General features: G+C 37.6%; 2 protein-coding genes and 1 long non-coding RNA gene across 10 annotated transcripts in view; 1 reads left to right on the plus strand and 2 right to left on the minus strand.

The window, feature by feature from the left end:
• CEP44 (centrosomal protein 44) overlaps positions 1-2,247 on the minus strand; it is a 14,498-nt gene extending 12,251 nt beyond the window's left edge. For 3 of the 5 annotated variants that reach the window (XM_076336508.1, XM_076336504.1, XM_076336507.1), the window contains exon 1: positions 2,004-2,168. The gene's annotated coding sequence lies outside the window, so the exon portion shown is untranslated. Of the gene's footprint in view, positions 1-655; positions 1,818-2,003; positions 2,169-2,225 lie in introns of those variants that run through there. The other 2 variants (XM_076336506.1, XM_076336505.1) reach the window with 2 other exon arrangements.
• FBXO8 (F-box protein 8) overlaps positions 2,233-19,747 on the plus strand; it is an 18,761-nt gene continuing 1,246 nt past the window's right edge. Inside the window, exons 1-5 of one of the 4 annotated variants that reach the window (XM_076336509.1) lie at positions 2,233-2,401; positions 7,333-7,672; positions 9,921-10,047; positions 17,561-17,679; positions 19,321-19,517. In XM_076336509.1, coding sequence (XP_076192624.1) covers positions 7,344-7,672; positions 9,921-10,047; positions 17,561-17,679; positions 19,321-19,517 — 772 coding nt within the window. In that variant the 5' untranslated portion in view covers positions 2,233-2,401; positions 7,333-7,343. Of the gene's footprint in view, positions 2,402-2,549; positions 2,613-7,332; positions 7,673-9,920; positions 10,048-17,560; positions 17,680-19,320; positions 19,518-19,747 lie in introns of those variants that run through there. The other 3 variants (XM_076336510.1, XM_076336511.1, XM_076336512.1) reach the window with 3 other exon arrangements.
• The window catches only part of LOC143159521 (uncharacterized), a 17,700-nt gene continuing 15,625 nt past the window's right edge, over positions 17,673-19,747 (minus strand). Inside the window, exon 7 of the long non-coding RNA XR_012995177.1 lies at positions 17,673-18,466. This is a non-coding gene — a long non-coding RNA (uncharacterized LOC143159521). The remainder of the gene's footprint in view (positions 18,467-19,747) is intronic.

The following is a 19,747-nucleotide window of genomic DNA, read 5'->3' on the forward strand; positions in this document are numbered from 1 at the left end:
CTTGAGAAAGTCTATTAGCAAACTGTTAAGTGTTTTTTGAATGGTTTAGAGAAAAATCAAGGCAAAAAAAAGGAGAAATTTAGTTAAAAGTACAGAAAGTTGACACTTCTCACAAAGAGTTGTCCTTCCTCACATCCTTGAGATCTGCTTGTGAACAGCTTAATCCTCTACAGTACCTTTCCCAAAAGCCTCAGTAAAAGTAATGATTCCAGCTATGAAGCCTTAAAACAGAAATTTACTGTTCAATTTTCTGCTAAAACCTGGGAGATAATTGCCTGCCACTGTCTTCACTGAATTTCTTTTCTTCCCAGAAAACAAATACTTTGAAGCCTACCAATCCAAGCAGTGAAGAGGCATTGCCTGACAGCCTATACATGAAGACATATTCTTAAGATACAGAATTTTATATCATTTCTCTTGCTGGCACATGAGATTCAGACAAAAAAAAACAAACGCTCCAAAGAGATTATGTCTAGCCTTGTCAGAAATCAACTCCGATGGGTACTCCAGTTTGCAGCTTTGTTATTTGGTCCTACTCATTAAAGCAATGAGACTTTTTGAAAGGAACTTCTTGACCACACACCTCACTTACAGTAAAAAAAAAATATGGATATACACACACACACATATATATACAGTTAAAGCTTGCACTCACAATGGTCTAGGTTTGGGTTTTTTTTCCTTCTTGCGCCTCTATGGTGTTTAAATCAGCAATCTTCAAGAAGATGAAGATCTTTACATGCGTTCTGCTCTTGTTAAACTATTTTTTCCTATTTAATTATTAGGTTCTTCCTCTTTAATCGTTAGGCTCTGGGTTATTAGTCATACTAAATATAAGTACACAACTATCATTGTTAAAGGCTAGGGACAATTTAACCTCAAGTATTTGGAAACTGAAGCAGCTATTCTTCCTGCATTACCTTACAAAGTGATCCACCCTATGGTTTATGCCAATTTAACCAGATCTCAAGACAAGTCTCAAAGAGTCTGACATAAAACTGAAGCTCTAATCTGCAATGCAAATACTCATAGAAGACACACTCACAGGAATTCATCTAATCATATAGGCTGTTTCCCAAAAGTATCAACAATCCTTTCTACACCAGACCTCTGGATGCAAAACCTGGCAACTGCTGTCACTACAAACTGAATAGCTCAAGAGATCATAAAAATAACAGAGTTAAGTTAGTAGAAAATACTTTAACATCTTGGGAAGGTGAACACTGTAAAAACTGGCACACAGCTTTTGTCTCTAGGAATTCACGACAGAACAGTTACAATACATTGGCTATTCAGAATAAAATCAGGTATAACAAAGTTTTAAGAGATGATAACCTAGAACTGCAAGCAGTTTAAAGAACAACTCTCAAAATTGCATATGGTATTCAAAGAACTAATGACTGTAGGACAAAAAAAAAAACACCAAAAAAACCCCATGCAAGTTACCACATCTTAACACTGTAAACACTGTATTTGAAATGTCTAACAAAAAAACCTTTTGATTTCTTCAAATTGTATTTATACTCTTCCGTTACAAGGGGCGGGGAGCAGGGAGGGAATCACACCATTAGGCAGAGATGCAAAAACGTCAAGGACAAATATTGCACTTCGCTATCGTGCCAGCTGTAATAGACACACTTCAAGCACACGGGATACTTGCAAACGAGTGAACCGCTCAAGGAGCTGCGCGTCGCGGGCCGGTTGCCTTGGGAGCCATCGAAACACCGCCAGAAAAAAAAAGCGTGGCCCTGCCTTGAGCAAGGCCGGCTGCGGTCCCGGGGCCGCGCCAGCGCGCTGAGGCGAACTCGCAAGAGCGGGACCGGGGCCGGCTCTCCACCCGCCCTTCCTCGCCCCTAGACCAGCCGGGGAACCGGGCCTCCCCGGCTCCGCCCCGGGGCTCGCCGTCCCTGAGGAGAGGGAGGGCGCCGGGCTCGGAGCCGTCCCGCGCCGCCGGCCCCTAAGGGGGGACGAACCGCTGCCCCGAGAGAGATCCTGACGCTCACCCGCGCCAACCGCCGCCGCGGGCACCCCCTCCCGCCGGGCCGCCTGCCCCGGCACGGCGGGTGCCTCGCTGTCTCCCCTCAGGAGCCCGCCGGCCCGCAGTGACCCCCAACCGGCGGCGGGCACAGACTGAATCTGCCGCCGCGAGACGCAGCGGCCGCTTCCGCTTCCCGCGCGTCCCTCAGCGGTGACGTCACTTCCAGCAACAACAGCAAACGTCAAACCTGCCAGGCAGGAGACGGGGCGGCGGCAGCCTCCCTGCGTGCCGGAGGGGCCTCCCTGGCTCCCACCGCCTCTCCCCGCCGCCGGAGGCTGCTCAGCCCCTTCCTGCCCGGCGAGGCTCACGCACCGAGTCGGGCCGGGCTCGTCGCGGCGGCGGTTAGGACCCGAGCTCGCACAGGTACGGGCCCCCGTCGGTTCCCTCAGCGGGGCGGGCGGGTGCGGACGGACGGGCGGCGCATCCAATCAAGAGCCGGGGCCGTTGGGGCGGCCCAATGGCGCGCGGGGGCGGCACCCGCGGGGCCAGGCCCGCCGGTGTCCGCCGAGCGGGGGTCGGCCGTGCCCCGGCCTGCCCCGGCCGAGATCCCGGCTCCCCTTTGCGGCGTCACTCGGTGAGGCGCCGGGGAGGTGGCGAGCAGGGCGGCTGCGGAGCTCCTCGGGACGCGGGGCGGCGGGAGGGGGCCTCCCCGGGGCGCTCCCGTCAGCTGGGGCGGCCTTGGGCGTGAGGGACTGACTGGCTGTGCCTCTGGAACCGCCAGCGTAATTGCCTGGAGTCAGGTTTGAAAGGCCGTCACGTTAGTGGGATCGCCAGGTCTCGGTTACGAATGCAGCTGCGATGAACGAAGCTTCAGCTTCGATAACATCGAAGGAAGGAGCATTTTCCTGTTAGGGGGGTTGTGGTCGTGAAGCGGCAGCTGTAGGGCTCGGTTACCATAAGGTGGAGGGGGTTTATATCGAGAGTGGGTGTTGTGTTTTATTTGATAAAGCAGAAGCCAGTACCAATACAGCATTAATCTAGCTTACGTTTAGCTTTTAGTATCCTATCATGCTCTTCAATGCTGCAGAATTTATTATGCAGTAACAAAGTAACATGCAGAAGACACGATTAAAATTGAAATCAGACTCTGATAGATATCAGACAGAGCCAAAGAAGATCAGCGCTTTATAAACAAGCCTGATGTTATTTTTACTGTGATAGTAATTACAGCCGAGCTATCAAGAGGTTTCAATTACTAGATAAAGTTACATAATTGGAAGTTTGGAAACATACATTTGAGTGGCCTATTGAATCTGGAGATTGAAAACGTATGTTCAAAATAATTTAATAATATAATTCTGGACACCATTACTTAAAGAGCTTTAGAATAACAATGAGTTTACTCATCTTGTTTGACGAGTGAGTTCTCAAAGCATTCATCCGGGATTACTACAAAGCTGAAAGTAATTGCGTGATGGGGAAAATAAGATGTGATCTAACGAACAGTATATAAGCTGCTGAATAGCTACATACATATTAAAGCTTGTGGATTTCTGGCAGCTAGTTCTAGAATGGTTTAAATTGTGTATCATTTTGTTTCTTCTCTGAAATTTCTTCAGTTGGTACTTAAAATAGCAAATATATATTTTCTTATCATTTTTTACATTACAAAAGACTTTTTAAATTATTTCTGCAGTGATAGCTTATGTATAAGTATGTGAGTACATTATAAGAAGGCTAGTTTCTTCAATGACATAGTATTTTTTTTTCTGTCTTGGAGCCACTTGTAGCGTTAAATAATTTCGAAGTGATTATGTTGTTGGTGATGTATAGCAGTTAGCTTTCGTGTGGGGAGAAAAACCCTGTGAGCGCCAACAAGCACTGTTGATATTCTTGTTAGCTCAGTATTCCTCAATAGAATGTATTTTGTGAACGGGAACTTCTAGCTGAATATTGCAATAAAGATATTAAACTAGCAGCTAAAATTTGGATATTTGATTTAGGGCTAAGTAGGAAAACTTGGTCCTCTGTGACCACTACCAAATTCTTTACAAGCAGTGCATATAGAACATAAAGATAATCTGACTTTGAAGAGGTTTGAAAGTTATTATAAAATTGCCAGATGCTTACCCGATAGCATAAAGTTCACTTGATAATTGACTGGGCACAGCCTTTCTGTGAACTGTTTCTGATAATGCTGCTGGTCTTTCTCATCTTTCTGGTGTATTATGATTATAAAACTTGTCACAATATGATTCCTAATGATCTTCAGAGCCTTCAATTTCCCGTTACTCCTTTTTTTTTTTCTTTTATTTAAACTATGCCCAAATAATTAGTATTTTCAGAAGATTTTTAACAGTTGGGAATTAACAAATGTGTATAGAAATGTGGCTTTGTTATAATGGTATAAACTAATGTCAGAAAAGATGGCAAAAATACTAGCAAAATAAATTCCTTAATTTGTCCTACAAAAAGTTACCTCAACAAACAGATTTCTGCCTTTTTCAGAACTTTCCTTTCTCTCTACTTGACATACGCAGTTTACATAGAATAGGTTCTCACTTCATCTTTTGTAAAACGTAAGATTTAATATTGCAGTGTTTTTTCTTGCTGATTTCTATTGCTTTAGTGGTTAAGGACTTGAAATCATGATGAGGAATTACAAGCCCTCACTCCTGGTTCTCTCTGTCCCTAAAACTAGTATTTTGCTGTTTGGCTATTTTATCATTTTGTTTAGAGTCAATGCTATATTTTCAGGCAGACTTTATTTTTGTGTTTACATGAAGAGCTACACTGAGAAAGTGTGCAGATTATATTTGAGTTACATCTACATTGTATGTATACATTTACCTCCTTCAAAACCCTACATTTTTTACATAATTGAATTGAAAGATCATTATTATTCAGTCATTCAGTCATCTGGTATCTTCTGAGAGTGAATACAGCCTCTAAATTTGGCATCAGCATATTTGAAAGTGTAATGCCTTCTTGGGAGTGTTCAATTTACTCACAGGGCTAAGGTCAAGAATTGGTTGAAGCCTCCCAAGATATTTAGAGATACCTGTTTACTAAGTACTGTACTTAATTACTTAAGAAGCTCATATACAGTGCCTAGCAAAATGGGAACTTTATCTTAATTGAATCCTCTAGCACGGTGATAGTAGCCCTTTTTGAAATGTTGTGTTTGCTCAGAAATATTCCTTATCTGCTCTTTTCATCCCTTGGGAAAGTCTCCCCTCCTCCTTCTAGCCCTTGGCTGTTACTGCCTACCCACACAAACTGTTTTTTAGCTTGATTCTTCACTGCACATCACTGTATGCCCTGCCTGCTCAGCAGGGACAATAGCAGCAGCTGGAGTTGGAGCTGCAGGTGACTTGATGGGTTTATGCTTGTAGTCCCAAATGCCAATTCTGGCACACCTACCACTGATTCATTTAATAGCTCTTGATTTTATTGTAACAGCACCTGGTGATCCTCCATCGGGATGAAGGTTAGTAACTTCCTTCTCCTTGGAGAGGTTTAGTTGCTCCAAAACAGAAAAAGGTGGCGCTGAGCAACTGCAGCTCTGGGAATGTCTCTTTAAAAAAAAAGTTGCTACCTCTTATTTTAATCTAGCTAGGCAATGAAACATAAAGCCAGAGTTCTTCATCTTGTGAAGAAATATATTTTATTTACAGCTAGAAGTTTCATAAATTAATTGCAAGCACCAGCATGAATTGCCAAGGCCCACTTTCATCGGACCACTCATCCTTGTGTTGCCACTTTTTAAATGGCAGATTGTTGTATAGCTTCCTCTCGTGAAGCGACTTTACCGGTAGCCCTGAGGACTTTTAAAAATTTTATGCTGGTCTCAAGAAAATGAGAATACCTTCTTTATGTGTACATTCTTGTAGCCAATTGTATATCCTATTTATGGTGTGACTCAGTAAGCTTTTTTTGTTAAACTTGCCTGATAATTTATAGCAGTTGATCATGGTTTAACCTGCCTCTGTATGATAAAAAAATTAAGCCAAATGTATAATTGTACAAGAAATGAGAATAAAAATAATGATGAATTTGTGTAAAATGTTGCATATTACTAAATTGAATATAATACATGTGACTACAGTTTCTTCACAACTGTGGCCTTATCTAGAAATGAATTCTTGAACTTCCCCTGAATGGATTCTTATGTAGATAACTGCTTCACCAGCCAGCTGAACCTGTCTTTTGTCAACTTCCATTTTGGTTATGCCTTTTTTCTGTAATTTCTCTAATTTCTCCATTTTTTTTCCCCATAATTACTCATCGCAGCCGTGGCTTGTTTCTTTCTGCTTATGTAGAACAGTTTCTATTCATGTCCAGCCTTTAACAGTTTTAAAGCCCCATTTTAAATTCCCTGTGCTAATAGAATATAAATAATTTCAAATACACGTGAGATCAGACCAGACCAGGCCATAAGTGTTTTTCTTGAAAGTCACCATCGGGAACCTGCAGATTCCTAGTATGATCACTTCAGTGATCTATCATCATAGCAAAGGTTGAAAAATAAGATAGATCACCATACGTACACTACTTGTGATGGGATTAAGACAACACTCCCATACTGAATTAGTATGATTTATCATACTTTAATTTTCCCTTTTGGTAAATACAGGTCGTTACTGAAATTTGAGTTGTGGCATGCAGAAATCTTGATGACTGACTAACAGTCAGGATCTGTTCTTTTTATTACCATCTGCAGCAAGTTTGACAAACAATGACAAACACAGTGATAAGTGAGATATAGAAGCCTTATCATGAAGTTTTTAATGCTACTGTGCAAGAAAGCTTGAAAAGATATTTTGGGTGCTCAGAAACAAGAAACTGAATCCTTAATGCATTATCATTGAAGTCGTTAAGCTTTGTCTTAATGTCAGTCACAGCCTACTTTTGTGTGCTGCCCACTACTCAGGACGTTTTTGTTTCTCCTTATGTTTTATAGCACTTCATTGACTCTAAATAAGCTATTTTTATTAAATTTTAAAGGAAGTCTGAAGATAATAATTCCAAATGTTCTGATGGTTAAGGCTTCTTAACTTGCATAGGACATAGATAATGTTTGGTACTGTTTGCAGAAGCTTATTGTTAATTTTGTAACTCTTCAAGCATAGAAATTTTTGAAAAAAATCTTCTAGTTTTTTATGGGTTTTGTTTTCAGTATTTATTCAGTTGCTCCACTGGAGACAGATTACATTGTCAGCATAACTTTGACAAAACTCACTTTTTTTGCTGTTCAGATTAGTCCTAGAATTTTATTTTTCCAGTGTGTGCTGAGTCTGTCTTACAAATATTTATAAACAGCTGTCAACATGTAATTTGGATTTTATGTCCAGCAGGCTCGCAGATGGGTCAGGGACTCTGGAGAGTTGCTAGGAACCAGCAACTGCAACACCAAGGATACAGTGGACAAGGCTATCTTACCAGAGAACATGGTAGGAGGATAGCTACTAACAGTGTTTCCAATACAAGCCATCGCAAACAAGCCCAAGGAGGCATTGACATCTACCACCTGTTGAAGGCAAGAAAATCTAAAGAACAAGAAGGATTCATTAACCTGGAAATGCTGCCACCAGAGCTTAGTTTTACCATTTTGTCGTACCTGAATGCAACTGATCTCTGTCTAGCTTCATGTGTCTGGCAGGATCTTGCTAATGATGAGCTTCTCTGGCAAGGGTAAGCAAAAAAAAAAAACATATCACCTGGATACAGTAAAAATAATTATTAGATTTTAAATTTGTCTCAATATGTGCTTTTTGTCATTCTAACCTTAGCAAAAGTTTCCTAAGTTAAATGGGATTTGACATAGGGGAAACATGAATATAGTTTAAAAATGTGTTATTCTGGATTTCTCATTACTATCAGGTATTAGTACAAGTGTACATGTGTATTACTACACACCTGTTTTTTGATATATCATGCGGAAAAAAACAAGGACTTGTCTTCACTTTTGTATTAGCTCAAAGCACTTCTCAAATGTTTGTATTATTACTTCTCTGAGCTTCAAACAAGTATCTAGCCTGAGCAAACAAACCTGTTCAGCTGAAGCTCCAGGTAGAAAGGGATGAGAACTCATCTACTATACTTGTCTTAGAGCGACTTAAGTGTATGTTTTTTGGAAGATGGTGATGGAAGGGGGAATGAAAAGGGCGGTTCTGCAAATGTGTCAAGTGGAATTTCTGCAGTCTAACAGTTGAAACACATTTATATAACATATGCAGAGTTTGTATGTCCAGGAAATAAATAAAGGAACATTCTATCAAATAAAATAGTATAAGATCAAAATTTAATTACAAATATTTTCTTTGATATTTGGTGTTTTACAACACTAGGAAAGACTCATGAAATCATACTTATCTCTAGAGTAGATGGTCAGCAGAACTTGTATCTTCTTTCACAACATATTCTTACCTCTTAACGTAACGGACAGTAAATAGTATTACTGTAATAGCTGGGTTGTTGTTCAGGTCCTGTTTCTTTTCCTTTCATTGTGCTCTACATCTCTTCCTTCCTCATCTATTTCTTTGCCCCTCTGCATTTGAATTAAGCAGCTTCCCTTCCTATCATGCTTTATGAACTCAGCAATAGGATAATGCAATTATAACTTAGTCACAATTGTTCTGCTGTTGGAGACAGATGTCTTGGCAGGAAACAGGAATTCTAGTGAAGATCCTGCTAAGCTTCTAAGTTTATGTGTATCAAATAGCTTGGCAGTTGAGTAAGTATGCTTTGTATTGTACTTGGTTCTTGGTATCAAAAAAACACTAAATACAAATAAATTCCCTGGACCAATGCTTGAAGATACTAGAGCTTCTTAATTGTATGCAGTACATATTCTTAACGTGGGGGGTGGGGGGGTGGAAATACATATTTTCCTCAGAGTTCATCCTGGGAAGTGGCTCAGTCATTTTTAGTGAAATCTTCCTAAATAATACTGAGTTCAAAGTATACACTTTGGTAGTGAAAATGTGTCCTGATTTAGCAAATTAATATAAATCTCAAATTGCATAATCCCTGTAGACATCTTAGTCTTCAATATTCCACCTGTATTGGATGTGTTTGAGTTTAGGTTTTGGCAAGTCCTGTGGCTGCAGGTCCAAACTCAGTCCAAATAAGACTCAGGTTCCTGAACTGAAAACAAAGTCTCTCCCATGTCCTCAGTGGCTACCTGCTGGGACCTAAGCATTGTGCCTAATTATTTACAAAACAGATGCGTTGTAGCAAAACTACCAGTACAATAAGGAATCTAGATAACAATCGGAGTGCCTAGAAAGTGAAAGTTCAAGGGAATTTCAGATGGTGGCATCAAGGAGACTGAGATGAGGGACAGAAACTGATGAAACTGAGATATGGAGTCAGCATGGGATAGAAGGGAAAGAAACTGAGAAGTGATGGAAGATATAGAGGGATGGGGCTGGATCAAATAATTAGCAGCGGTCAAGACTGGAAGAAGGACAGTCAGGTGGAAAAGGACAGATGGGGAAAGCAGTGAGTTAATGGCATAATTTTGTGCAGATGTGGTGTCCCACTCACTGCACAACTGGGCACAAGAAAAGAAACAATTTTTTAAACTGTCATACTGCTGCAGGAGAACAACTTGTCACAGTTATCCAGTGTTCAGATACTAGGTGTGCCAGAGGTCTCAGCTGTGTGGATGTCATTATGATGCCACCTACTGGGATATGTTTTGAGATTGCACTCAAACACACCAAAACCTGTGTGAGAAGAAAAGAACAATCATATAAATGCAGACTTTAGCAACACACATGCAAAAGGCTTAATAACTAAGTGTTAGAAGCAACCTATTTCTGACTTTTCCTATAGTTTGAGTATTTGGCTTTGCAGTGTTGATTACATTTTGCTTCTGTAAAATACATGAAATACAGAAAAGAATTTTGATAATAGACTAATTCTGTTTTCATAGGTTGTGCAAATCCACTTGGGGTCACTGTTCTATATACAATAAGAATCCGCCTCTAGGATTTTCTTTTAGAAAATTGTATATGCAGCTAGATGAGGGCAGTCTCACCTTTAATGCCAACCCTGATGAGGTAAGTGAACTGTTGCTGACAGTAATAAACAGTTAAAATAATTGTTGTTGTTTTATAATTATAGCCGTATTAAAAGCCAAGTTTTAATAGGTGTTTGTTTTACTGTAGGAATGGTTAATACTAAGTTACAGCCCTATCCTGATCTTTTTTTGCATATGGTACCTGTGCATGTCATTTACATGGCTTGCCTCTTAAGTGCTCCGTACAGCGGTCTGACCTATGGATGCCAGAAATTCATAACCACTTATTGACTTAGGAATGAGGCAGAGATCCTAACTGAAGAGGCAATGGTGAATTTAAAAAGGATACTGATACGGTCACATAAATTAAAATGCTAAAATGCTTCAGCAGAGTATGAGTTTGATTCCCCCTTCAGTCAAAGCAGGATGAGGTATAAAGTAACACCAATTACTTCTATGACAATTGTGGTTTCTTGTAAGGGATTTAAAAATATTTCCACTATTGAGGAGAAAATCTTGAAATATTATGAAAAAGATGTACCACTGAACTATCCTAAAGAGAGTTTCATTTGATTTCTGTGGATGTTTGTTATGCATGAACATAATCTTTCTTTATAATATATAACAGTATATATTTATTTTTAAAAAATACCCCATGTCAAACTCAAAGGTTTCCATTTATTAATTCGTGTAACTAACTGGAAAAGTCAGTTTCTGCTTTCACTCTGTCAGCTTTCAAAGAAGAAAAGAGTTTGAGAGTAGACAGCTTTTGCCTGGGAGATACGCAATTAATGCCCAAGTGACAGAGAGAGTCTTTTGTGTACAAAACCAGACTCCTGCTTCATGTTTCCTAGGAAAAGAAGGTACACAGTACTGAACAAAAAGTAGTATTAACTTCCTGGATATATTTATACATACACAAGGAAGTGGTAATTGAATAAATCCAAAGTAGGAAAAGGATTAAGAGACATGAAAAGTTATACTTCTAGGATCCAATAGTTCATTCTGCTGATATGATACAGAAAACATGAACTTGTGACCACGGGGTGAAATAAATAAAGCAGTCGTATGAATCATTACAATAATGTGATTTTGTTTAAATTCTTACTTTATCTCATATTCTGCTTGATAAAGAAACCCACTACATTCATTAGTCACAAATTACAGTATTTTGTAATTTCTCTGGTAGAGCTCTGCCTTGAACTGTGATACGCAGTGCTGAGATGTCTTATCAGCACCTTGCCACTTGAGTGATTAGCATTGATTTTCAGCAGGATTTTAGTGAATTTAGTAATAAATTTAAAGCTTTTCAAATGAAATGCAATATTTTGGTAACTTAAATGTGTTTTCAAAAATATATTAAGTTTTAATTGGTAACAGCTTTGTCCACCCAGTTCTTTCAATTTGTTTTAACATAATTTTTCACTTGCTATCTTAGTTTATAATATGCTGTTACATTCCAACCTAAATTTCGTAGGTTTAAAGCCTTTGGAGCCTTCACAAAAGGCACTGAATAAAGAATTTGTTATTTTTAAAGGAAATTAAGATCTGCAAATCAGAGCTACCTTATAGTATACCTAAATTAGGTATGACATTTATTATGCTACACTTACTTCTTTTGGGTTCATTATGGCTATATTGTACAGAAGTAGTACAAACAGTCTGCTTCAGGCCTAGTGAGAGACGAGAACTTCAGGATATCCCCTAAGGGCTTCTGTTCCTCTCTCCCTGTGGAGCACCATAGCCTGGTAGGAATCATTCAGGGCCTGAGTTCCAGGAGAATTCACAAATACTATTGCTTTTATTGTTTACGACTGTGATATTGGCAGAATTATTATTATAAGGACACTGTGACTGGAATATATGATATGACATTCCACTATTACAAATTGCGTCTCCGAATTTCCTGCCAAACTCTGCTTTACATTTGATAACAGACCTGATCAAATTACTATAAAAATAGGAATACTTACAGCCACAGGAGCAAGATTCTCCAAAGGACACCGCCCATGTCATGAAAATGGGTAACCAGGCTCCACAGCAACAGCTCCAGAGCTAGCGGTGGCTCACGGGGTAGGGAAGAGCATCTACACACTTTGTGGTAGGATCCTCTGGTTAGCCATTGTTGTGTGCATGGTGTTGTGATATCTGCTGTAATTTAATGTATTGATTGTGTGCATGAGCTTGCATAATTCATAGCAGGTGCTCACATTCTGCTGAAAGGATGTGCCTAATCACATTACATGTAATCTGAAAAAAAAAAAAAACCACCTCCAGTGCATGTTTGGTTTCTCATTATTTCTTTTGTTTGTTGTTTTGGGTTGGTTTTTTTTTTCATATGGCAGCACCATCGTAGCCGAGATGTTGGAACTTGTTTTTTGTTTCTTTGGGCAGAGGGGGTGGTTTAGTGTTAATATTAACACTTGAATATGAATATTATGTTGTTTAATCTGCCTACATGGTCTCTGCTGTATTTTATTCTAAAGAGTGTATGGTGTATGTAAAAAGTTTCTCATGCAGTGCTCATTTCATATCTCATATGCTTATGACTCTCAATTTGTAAGCAAACAGAAGTTATTTCCCAGTGTTTTGTATACTGTTTCTAACTTCCTACAAAATATTTTGTCAAGTTTGTTACATGGAGCTATGCTATGTAGTTAAAATTGGAACTGAAGGTAGAAAAGAGAATCCTTTGGTCAGGAAAGAAGATCTAATTTTTGTTTCATTCTTAATGATAATGATTCTAACTGATTCTGTTTAATGGCATTTATTTTTATGGATCTATTGGAATCTGGACTGTACCGAAACTCTCAGACTTTAATGAGGTCAGGATTTCCTTTATGTAGCATAATAACAATAAAGTACAGTAAGACAGTGCTTATACTAAGCCTGGCTTTCCACTCTTCTGATTGTCTCATTCATTACCAGCTGCCCTTAGTTTTTGCCAGGCAGGTCAGTTTTCTGACCTTTTCTTGATTATAAATGAATTGTTAGCCACTTGCATAAAGCTACCTTACCTGACTTTTAATTATAGGTAGTCTAGATGATGGAATATTTGCTGTGCTGTATATTTCTAACCAAATTTTTTGAAAAGTTATCCTATTTCATAGTGATCTACTAAGCAAGCCAATTTTGAGATGCATTGATTTATCTGTCCTAAGAATATTAAAAGTATGTGTATGTTGTAGAGGGAAGAAGTTCTTTTGTGTGATTTATGTAAAAAGTTGGAATGGACCAGACAGCTGAAACCTTTTGAAAACTCTACATTAAAGTCAGAGAACTTTAATCTTGTAAATTATTATTTATGGATTCTGTGTAACATGAAAAATATTTCTACGTTCTACTTGTGATTTCTGCCATCATAAGTATGTATCATCACTGAGACTGTATTTTAAGGACATACAGTGAAAGAGACACTGTTTGAAATGTATGTTCTATATTGTGTCCACATTTGTCACCAAATGACTTGATTCGTAACTTAGGAAAAGAATCTTAAACATTTCTGGTAGAAAATAGAACATCAGTACTGTGCACTTTGTTCCAGAAGGTGCACCATGAAATATATTGAGATACTGCATTTCCCTAGAAAAATGGGAATAATAATAATACCATACATGTCTAATTATTATTTACTAATAATGTTAATGTTACCTAAAAGCCCCAATTAGAAATTGAGGCCGAACTATGCCAGATACTGTATATACAGAATAAAATGACAGTCACTGCCCCCAAAGAATTTATCCAAATAATTAAGCTAGTATTTAAAATTGAACTCCTATATTTCCTCAGCTTTTATTTAAGAATGTTTTAATTTGGTTGGTGATCAAAATTGTCTAGTCTGTACAGACTAGAAAGAAATCAGGATTTTACGTTGATACTTATGTAATCCTACCAAAATGTAAAAGCATATAACTCACAGGATTATAAATGACCTAAAAATGTTAATATGCTACTAGTGATTTCCTTAGTCACCTTTTAAAACTATTTAAGCTAAACAAATAGAGCACGTGTACAACCATTTATGTGAAATTTGAAATCTCAAATATTAAGTGAAATTTGTCTTTATTGACAAATGTATTTGTCATATATTTTCCTGCACTACTTTTACATGCACATTAGGTAAAAAGCTTCATTGTCTCCCAACTCTGACTTTGCAAACAATTCCATTTAAATATTAAAAAGAGAAATCATGTATATATGTAGAAAAATACTGATTCCAAAATTTCCATGCCATTAACTTAGAATACGCCTGGTTTGTTTTGTATTCGTATCTAACTACAAAGGTTTTAATGTTGACTGCTGTACTGAAATGTTCTGAAAGTACTCTTAGCAGAGAAGAAAATCAATGCAGAAGTGAAACCAATACTGAAAAAGTAAACTTTTCGAATTTAGATATCCTGTATGGATATAAATGAATGGAAAGGCTCTTGGGAACAGATAGAAAGGAGTGTCAGTGCTGTAATAGAATAGGTTGGTAAAACAAGCATCGTGTGACTGGAAAAAAAGGAGCAACTGTAAAAAATAACATATTGAAATACAACAAATGGCTCTTGTTGTTACTATTAGTCTATAGTTATGATTGTTATTTGCATATATAATTTAAATCGACACTTTCATACATTAAGTTTTTATCCAGAGCTGTCTGAAATTCAGTGGTAACATTCTTGCCGCAAAGGCAAGGTATCCGTAAGGCATCTTTCCTAATTCTCTAATGCTAAGAACATTATAGTGACAAGCAGGCTCCTCGTATAAGTTAGGCAGACGCAGAGCTACTGGAAATCTTGGCTGTTGTACTGTTCGCCTAACTACTCTTCCACTAAATCAGAATTAGAAGAACATACCGCGTGTGCTCATCCTGCAGTGTTTCCTAAGTGTTAAAAAGACCTCTTCAGACCTGGTAGATAGTGGCACAGATCTGCCTACCTGACTTGAGTCAAATGTTTCCTAAGAGAATCACCAGATGACTGATAAATAATCTTAGCATAGATTTTAATTGTGTGTAGAACTACTTATTTCAGCTAGTATACCTGCCACAAGTGACCATTTTAGCTACCAAAAGTGATTTATTTGAAGTGTGGGTTCTGAGAGGAATTCCAGACAGTGTTTACAGTGTTACAAAAAGCAGATTCGATGACATGCCGTAAATCTTGTAAATAAATTTCATTTGCTGTGAGCCAAAATTCAAGAACTTTAAAGAGAAATCAGGTTTCTATTGTTGCAAAGTATTTGTGGTTGCTTAGGAAGAAATAAAAAGCAACTAAAAATGATGGCACGTTCTGAAGTATATTTTATTTATACCCTGTTTATTTGTGAAGGAGATGAGGACAATGAATAACGAGACTGCATTCACAGAGAAAGATATTCTCAAGCATTTGGGGGGGGGGGGGGAGGGAGAGGGAATTAGAGACAGGGAATAAAAATGCTGTGCAAAGACTTGGTAGCCTATCAAGTGAAGATCCTACATTGAGTTGAAATCTAGTGCATGAAAGAAATCACTTACGGCATTTACTGTCACAGAGAAACCAGCCCATTGTCTGTCTTAAAGGTGTTATTTTCATCCTTCCTCATCTATGACGTGCCAGGTATTTTCTGGATATGTTGCAGAAGTGTTTGTTAAATAATCGCAGCAGGAATACTACTGAGACTTCCTCGCCAGGCTTCAGTTTGTATTACCTTAAGCAAATACTTATTACTGAAGCAAATGCATAAGTCTCATTAAGTCAGGACATATGTAAAGGAGATGTTCTGCTGCTAGTCTTGTATAAATTGCCAAAATACTTGAGGAATTAATATGCAGTTGATGTTCATTTTGATCTCCCATTTTTAGTTTCCTATCTAGCTCTAATTCAAGAAAGTACTTAACCTTACGTTGTCCATCCATACTATGGGCAAACTTAAATATGATCTAATTTGGATTTAAATGCAAGCTTATAGTGCAATACATGTTTCATTACAGTCCTAAGTATTATTCTTAAAATCGGGGCCTAAAATTGCTAGGGTTTTTTTTTGTCTTACCTGTATAAAACCTTTATATTTTTATTTATTTTATAAAACATTCCTTTAACAAAAAAAAAAGTATGCTGATTAACTGCTATTTTCTGTAAATATATAAGCAAAAATTACGGACTGGTAAAAACGGCTAGATAACATTACAGGTGTTTGTTGGCTTTTCACTTGTATTACCAATATCTTAAGCATGTATTCTAATTTCTTTTTTGCTTGATATAACTGAGACTTTGCTTTACTAATCCACTTCATAAAACAACTTTCCAAACCTGCACTCAGTCCTTTATTTCTTTTTTAAGCAAAATTGAAGAGCACTGGGAAGTTAGTTTATACACTGAATGACAGGTTGCCCCTACATCTTTATAGATGTAATGTAAACTAAAAGGGTAGACTTGCAAAATATTGTGAAGTCTGATATCAGAAGATTTATGAAAAAAGATTTCAGAAGTATTTTAAAGGTGATTTAGGTTTTGGCCTTGGTACATTATCCTATGCAGAAATGCACTGTCCTACACATTTTATGCTATTTCAACATTATAATATCGTCAAGAGATACTGTACTTAAGTATTGTAATACTTCTTAAGAATTGTAACACTTCTTTGTAACATGCTCAGAACCACTCCCAGCCCCTGCCAAATTGAATTGAAACTAGTTGGTTAGTTATTCTCAGGTTTAGATTTTTGTTGTTGAAAAATGTGAACATTTCTAAAATCCATTAGGTTGGTTTTGATTTCTGAGATCATAAGGAAAATAGTTTTATGCTTTGGGATATTTCAGTGAACAGAAAGAATCCAAAATATCACTGAAATATTTTAAAATGAAATTTGGCATGTGTATTCTATGAGAAATGCGTGCTTGGCAAAGTGTGGAAAATTCTGGAAATCATAATATGAATATAAAATATACACAATCGTTCTACCTTTTTAAACTTTTCTTTTTTATGTTAGGTACAGTGTTCTTATTTATGTGTATGCATATTTATATATGTTGATATTTACCTATGCTTTGAAATCAGCGTGCTTGTGTTTATTTACATTGTTACACATTTAAACAAATGCATATAATGCATCTATTTGAATGTGATACATCGTATACATGTGAGAACATTAATGTTTTAATGAAAGATATTAAAGACTAAACACATTATGGCTAAGATTTTTATTTACAAAAGTTACAAAATTAAAAGTTATGGTCCCCACAGCATTTTAAATACAATTACAAAAGTATGAAAACCAAAATAGTAGTCTACACTGTAAAGAAATTATTAAAGAACCATCATGCTCATTATGGGGTTCATAATTTTAAATTTCCTACTGTAAGTATGTGTAAAATCTCAACCATAACCATAAATTGTTTCTTTGCGTTTGATTTATAATTTTAGAGTGTATTGTGCATGTTGAAATGTGATTTAGAGGAAGAGGAATCATTCTGAAAAACAAACCAACTAATTAGTAGGATTATGTTCCTACATTGCCAAGTACAATACTTGTTCCTAAACACATTATGAAGATTAAACATATTTAAACATACATGTATTTTATCTCAGGGAGTCAACTACTTTATGTCCAAGGGCATACTAGACGATTCGCCGAAAGAAATAGCTAAGTTTATCTTTTGCACACGAACACTAAATTGGAAGAAGCTGAGAATCTACCTTGATGAAAGGTAATTTGAATTTCTCGAGACATTTCCTATTCATTTTCACTGTACCAGCACCATTCAACAATATTTTGCTTGTATTGATGTGATCTTGAAGATGTAAAAATGCAAGAAAATGCAGCTAAGTAATGCTGCTGCTAAACCTGAACAGTTATTCAGTTATTCATGTGACTGTAATGCTTTATAAGAACCCCTGAAAATACCACCTATAACTAGTAAATCTCGCAACCTGTGCTTTTTCTGCGTTTTTGCATTTCTGGGCGTAAATTGTTCTGTGAAGGTATAGTGAGCGTTTAAACTGCACAGGATAATCTTTGTGCTGTACAACATCCAGATTTTATAGATATTTTGCTGCTTTTTTTGACTTGAGGTTTCTTTTTTTCCTATCTAGTATGGGTGTTCATCAGAAAAAGCAGTTACCACTTTACCAATTGATGATGGCTTTTTAACTAACGTTGAATCATCTAACCGTTATTTGGTTGTCTGATATTTCTCAAATGGAAGTCACACCCACCTCCTAGGATGCAATAGAGCATCGTCTTGCAGACAGAATGAGCTGCGGTAGGGAACACTCTCCCTGCGGTAGCATGCTCTTCTACCTCCACAATGCTTTCTCTTGCCCTCCAGGATACCTTCAGGTTGGGGTAGTATCAGGAAAGAGGAGCACCAACACGTTCAAGCGAAGTTGAAAGAGGAGGAGAATAATAACTGGACCTAAATAGGAAGAGCAGAGGGACAGCAGCACTTCTAGCAGGAATCCTCTCCTGCTTCTCATCCTCCTCAGCCTGTACCGCTAAAGGAATAAAAGGAGTCATTCTGTAGTGTTATCACCACTGACAGTCCTGTGCTGTAAAACTTAGATTATCAATTTTTTTGGCAACAGAAAAAATACAAAACCATTTAACAGCTGAGATTGCAAGTTAATATTAGCAACGCCTACTGCCATTCATCTTCCCTTCGTAAACAGAGTGTAATCAGGCACTAAAAATAAAAACTAGGTTTCTAAATGTTGAAACTCCCCTCTTAGTACTGAAATGTTTAATAGAAAGGTTAAACATATGAGAATATTCTTTGGTTCACTTCAAATTTGCTTCCAAATTTCCTTCAGATGTCTTTGCACATCTGTTCATGTAGGCTAGTCTGAAACCTTTAGATGTTTCTGTGTTCAGTGGAACACGCTTGAGAGCATCGCACCCTGATGGACTTAGACTTTAAAGGGGTTTTGTGAGCAAATTTTATCCAACGTAAGCCTGGTTTTAACAAGATACTCCTGTAACAACTTCTACTTAGGCACCAAAATGTGTGACGCACATGAATCTAGTCCCTTTACTGTCTTTTTTAATGGCTTTGTCAGACAGTTTAAAGGAGGTGAAGCCTCTATGTAGACTATGATTGAATATGCATCTAAAGAAACTTAGAATTCTGATTAATGTATCTTTTTATAGTATTTGGCTACTATTGTAAGTGTCTGAAGAACATGTGTTTATATTATCTTTGTGCTGTTAGTGATAATTTTCTTTGTCTTTCAGCAAAAAACAAAGCTCATAAACTATTCTAAAGCTTTCATTTTTATTTTTAAAACCTACACTTTCATATTTAAACAATTAAAAGAAACTTCTCTAATTATGTGGGATTTTATTCTACCAGGCGAGATGTTTTGGATGACCTTGTGACGCTGCACAACTTCAGAAATCAGTTCTTGCCAAATGCACTGAGAGAGTTCTTCAGACACATTCATGCTCCTGAGGAGCGTGGGGAGTACCTTGAGACTCTCATAACAAAGTTCTCTCACAGATTCTGTGCTTGTAACCCTGATTTGATGAGAGAGCTTGGCCTTAGCCCTGGTAAGCAAAAAAAAAAAGAGCTTTGATTCAGTGGATCAGTCTTTATATTTCTGGATGGTGCTACTGCTTATGATAGTTTTAAAATCGGCACCTAAACAAGTATGTCTGAAAATACAAACATGGCTTGGGAGGGTTCAGTACAGAGGCAGCATCCCACTCGGGTTGAAAAAAACCAAAAATAACATACAGATTCTTTTCTTAGACCCAGCTGATGTGGGTTTTATTTTCAC

This window comes from Aptenodytes patagonicus, chromosome 4 (assembly GCF_965638725.1).
Source record: "Aptenodytes patagonicus chromosome 4, bAptPat1.pri.cur, whole genome shotgun sequence".
NCBI classification, from domain to species: domain Eukaryota; kingdom Metazoa; phylum Chordata; class Aves; order Sphenisciformes; family Spheniscidae; genus Aptenodytes; species Aptenodytes patagonicus.